The sequence below is a fragment of the Palaemon carinicauda genome, chromosome 10 (assembly GCF_036898095.1).
Source record: "Palaemon carinicauda isolate YSFRI2023 chromosome 10, ASM3689809v2, whole genome shotgun sequence".
NCBI lineage: Eukaryota > Metazoa > Arthropoda > Malacostraca > Decapoda > Palaemonidae > Palaemon > Palaemon carinicauda.
In genome coordinates, this window is record NC_090734.1 from 10741375 (window position 1) to 10745025 (window position 3651).

Consider the following 3651-nt stretch of genomic DNA (forward strand, 5'->3'; position numbering starts at 1 on the left):
TACTGAGGGAGCTCATAGCCGAAGCAGTTCAAGTAGCCAACGAAGTAAAAAGGGAAAAATGGCTCCAATGGTGCTGCCAACAAACATCTCTCAAAGCCATCTGGGCCTGGTTTAACAAGGTCTCAGGATCCAAAAGACACCAGACCAAGCCCACTCATCCTCAACCCCATCAAGAGGCCATGAACATAGCTCAAACCTTTGCAAATCGGACAAAATCAACTAACCTATGCCCAGCTACCCAGGCCAGCCAGGAACATCTTCGGCCCAGAAGAAATGACCTAGTCAGAGCAGCCTGCAATGAACCTTCATGCACTGATGTGCTCTACACTTCGGCCAAACTTGATGCTGCCCTAGCTGAATGTAGAGACACGGCCCCCGGTGCCGATGGCATTACTTATTCTATGCTAAAGCATCTTTGCAAACCTGCCAAAAATAGCTACTTACACATAATTAACCTAACGCATGCTCAGCACATCAGGCCCGAACCATGGAACAAACAGGACACCAACCCAATACCAAACCCTAAAAAAATAAATGCCTATCTTCCCATTGCCCTACTCAGCTGCAAAGGTAAGGTAGCTGAACGGATGGTCCTCCGGCAGCTTCAGTGGGTGGTGGGCACTTTGCATGACAGGAATGTCTAGCTGATGTCATGGCCACATTCAACGGAAAAAGTGCACTAGTTGTTTTCCTTGATCTTGAGAAGGCCTATGAGCTAGCCAGCTCTGACGCCATTCTGACATCGCTAGTCATCAAAGGCATCAGAGGCCACCTCCTTGCGTGGACGCAGAAATATACCCAAAACAGGGAAGCTACAGTTACTTTCCTGGCAGCCACGTACCACTCGAAAATGGCTCTCCACAAGGAGGGATATTAAGCCCGTTCTTATTCAATGTACTCATTGAAAATATATTGAAAGAGGACTACCCGGGGGACATTCAAATCTTCATCTACGCAGACGATATCTGCGTTGTCTGCCCACACACAGTCAACAACAAACACCGTAAAATGCAAATCGCCCTAGATACCATTGCAGCAAGCTGCCAGGTCTTAGGACTGAAAATAAACCCTAACAAGACCAAAGCCATAGCTGTCAAGCACTCTCAACCGCCCCCCCCCCCTCCACTAAACCTACTAGGAACACCTATTGAATGGGTCAACAACTTTACCTACTTAGGTGTTAATCTCAACTTCAGGCTATCACCTACCCCTGAAATAACAACTTCAGGCTATCACCTACCCCTGAAATAACGCTCCTTAAGCACAAGGCCAATAGCCGACTGAACACACTCCGACGCATCACGTCCCTAAACCAGGGTGCCACACATCACATTTTAAGACTCTTCTACGTTCAGGCTGTACGCTCTTTGGTAGAATATGCAGCCCCTGTTCTCACTACCCTCAGCCCAACACAGGAAAAGACCATCAAAGTAATTCAAAATAATGCCATTAGGACCATTCTCGGCACCCCGATTTGGACCATGCTCTCACTGCTTCGAGCCGAAACCCATCTCCTGCTACTCATAGATAGGATAAACTCACGGAACAGCTCTATAATCTTCAAAACTTTCAAGACCAACCGGAACTTCCCACTCCATAACAAACTTCAAGACCTAATCTCTCTTTCGGAAGATTTGGCCCCTTCTCACACTTATGCTGGCCATCATATCACAGCCCTAAGATCCACCAGCTCTCAGATAATGCTATCTACACTAAAAAAAGACACCTTCCACCCGGACTTTTCGGAAAAACCCCTTGGATTCCCAGCCCAATCAAGTACCATTATACCACCCTCCCGTTCTCCAAGGCGCTATGCCCCCCAGCACAGGCCTTTAGAGCTGCCCTTGATTTGATCACCCTCACGCTCGCTGACAATGTGTATTATACTGACGGCTCAGTAGACAGGGAGGTTTCTGCGGCAGCTGCAGCAGTCTACTCCCCACATTTCTTGGCCTGCTGGAGGATCTCCAACAATGTCTCCACACTCCAAACTGAACTAGTTGGCATACTCAAAGCCCTCACACACTCACTCACCAGTCAAGGTAACACCACGATTCATACTGACTCCAGAGGAGCCATGACAGCAATCAGGAGCCAAGATATCCAAGAAAACACACTCATCATCTCCTCCATCAGACAGATAGCCCACACACATGCTCTCCAGAACCGACAGGTCACACTAAATTGGATCCCCAGTCATATAGGTATACTCGGTATTGAAGAATCCGATCGATTAGCAAAGCAGGCCCTCCAGACAAGCCCTATTTGCCTCGTCAAAATCAGCAAAATAGTATATCAACACTACCAACCTTGCACCGCATGATCTACCAAAGAACACTCCTGCAAACTAGCAGTAATCAACCACAGACTAAGGTTAGGGTACCCCTACTCATGCGAAATCATCAACCCTGAGGGTAGGCAATGCAAGTACTGCGAAGCTGTTTCGGCACTCCCACTAGAGCATTACCTCTGCCACTGCCCAGAAACCACAAATCTAAGACAAAACCTCAGCCAAGGAGTGCCACATACTGCAGAACAGGTGACTGCCCACATTCTCAAAAACATAAAGAAGCTTGCAGGTTTCCTGCGATCTTAATCCCCCCCCCCCCCCCCCACCGACGTAAGAAGACAGTCTCTCCCAGCCTATGCAGAGATCAACTCTCGACCACCCTTAGCCCTCTTCTCCTTGATTAAGGCTTCCCCCCGCCCTTTTATGCCCTCTGACGCAAATCACTTCGCTCCTCTCCCAGTCCCTCTAACTCACTGGGACCAAGCTCTATAACCTTTTACCCTTAAAACTTCATCTCAACTCTTTGGCCCTCAACAGGACCTAAACACTGGGTCTCTTCATATAAAAAAAAGGCATTCATATAAGAAAAATCTTTTTGACGCTGTCACTGGCATGCCATAGGCATACCCAGTGACACCAGGCAAGCAGTAATAAGTACTTATGCTTAAAACCGCTTCTTTCCCCCTCCCACTGAGAACCCTTCCCTCCTCTCCCAGTCTCTCTAACTTACTGGGACTAAACTCTTTAACATTTCACCTTTGAGCTTAATCTCATCACTTTAGCCCTAAACAGGCCTAAACACTTGGTCTCTTGACCCTTCCTGCCTAAAGCAGTTATTTCTATAAATAAAGTCCTTTGACGCCAGACCCTGGCCTGCCAGGGGCTTAATCAGTGCTGGCCCTTGGGCTGAGCAAGCTCGCAACATGTTGCGAAATCTAAATTGACCTTTGCAAGCAGCAATAAGTAATTACACTTAAAACTGCTTCTTTCTTCTCCCACTAGTAATCCCCCTTTCCTCTCCCAGACTCTCCTACTCACTGGGACTCTCTGCTATACAGCCTTTCCCCTACCACTATGAAACCTCTCTTCTCGCCCCTAACTAGGGAAAAAAATAGTATATATATATATATATATATATATATATATATATATATATATATATATATATATATATATATATATATATATATATATATATATATATATATATATATACTTCCAGGCCCCGCTGATTTGCAACCACCACACCTACCTGCCAGAGAAACCACCTAGGCACCGTCAAAAAGTCCCTATCCTTTGAGAAGCTCCGGGCAATCCAAAGAAGATCTTTTATTAATAGTTTAGAATATGAATTACGAAAA

The 3651-nt window shown here is 46.3% G+C and overlaps 1 protein-coding gene across 1 annotated transcript; it reads left to right on the plus strand.

Moving 5' to 3' along the window:
- The first annotated feature begins 652 nt into the window (after window positions 1–652).
- LOC137647849 (uncharacterized) lies at window positions 653–2323 on the plus strand. The gene is made up of 3 exons (XM_068380805.1): window positions 653–837; window positions 1229–1430; window positions 1808–2323. Exons 1-3 carry the CDS (start codon window positions 653–655, stop codon window positions 2321–2323), a joined length of 903 nt encoding a protein of 300 aa, XP_068236906.1.
- The last annotated feature ends 1328 nt before the right edge of the window (window positions 2324–3651 follow it).

What these genes read in the sequence shown, in the direction of transcription:
- LOC137647849 (XM_068380805.1), top strand. Translation starts at nt 653, where the DNA reads ATGGCCACATTCAACGGAAAAAGTGCACTAGTTGTTTTCCTTGATCTT. An exon ending in GTTACTTTCCTGGCAGCCAC is followed by an intron (nt 838 to 1,228) that starts GTACCACTCGAA and finishes TAACAACTTCAG; the next exon opens with GCTATCACCTACCCCTGAAA. An exon ending in CACAGGAAAAGACCATCAAA is followed by an intron (nt 1,431 to 1,807) that starts GTAATTCAAAAT and finishes CCGTTCTCCAAG; the next exon opens with GCGCTATGCCCCCCAGCACA.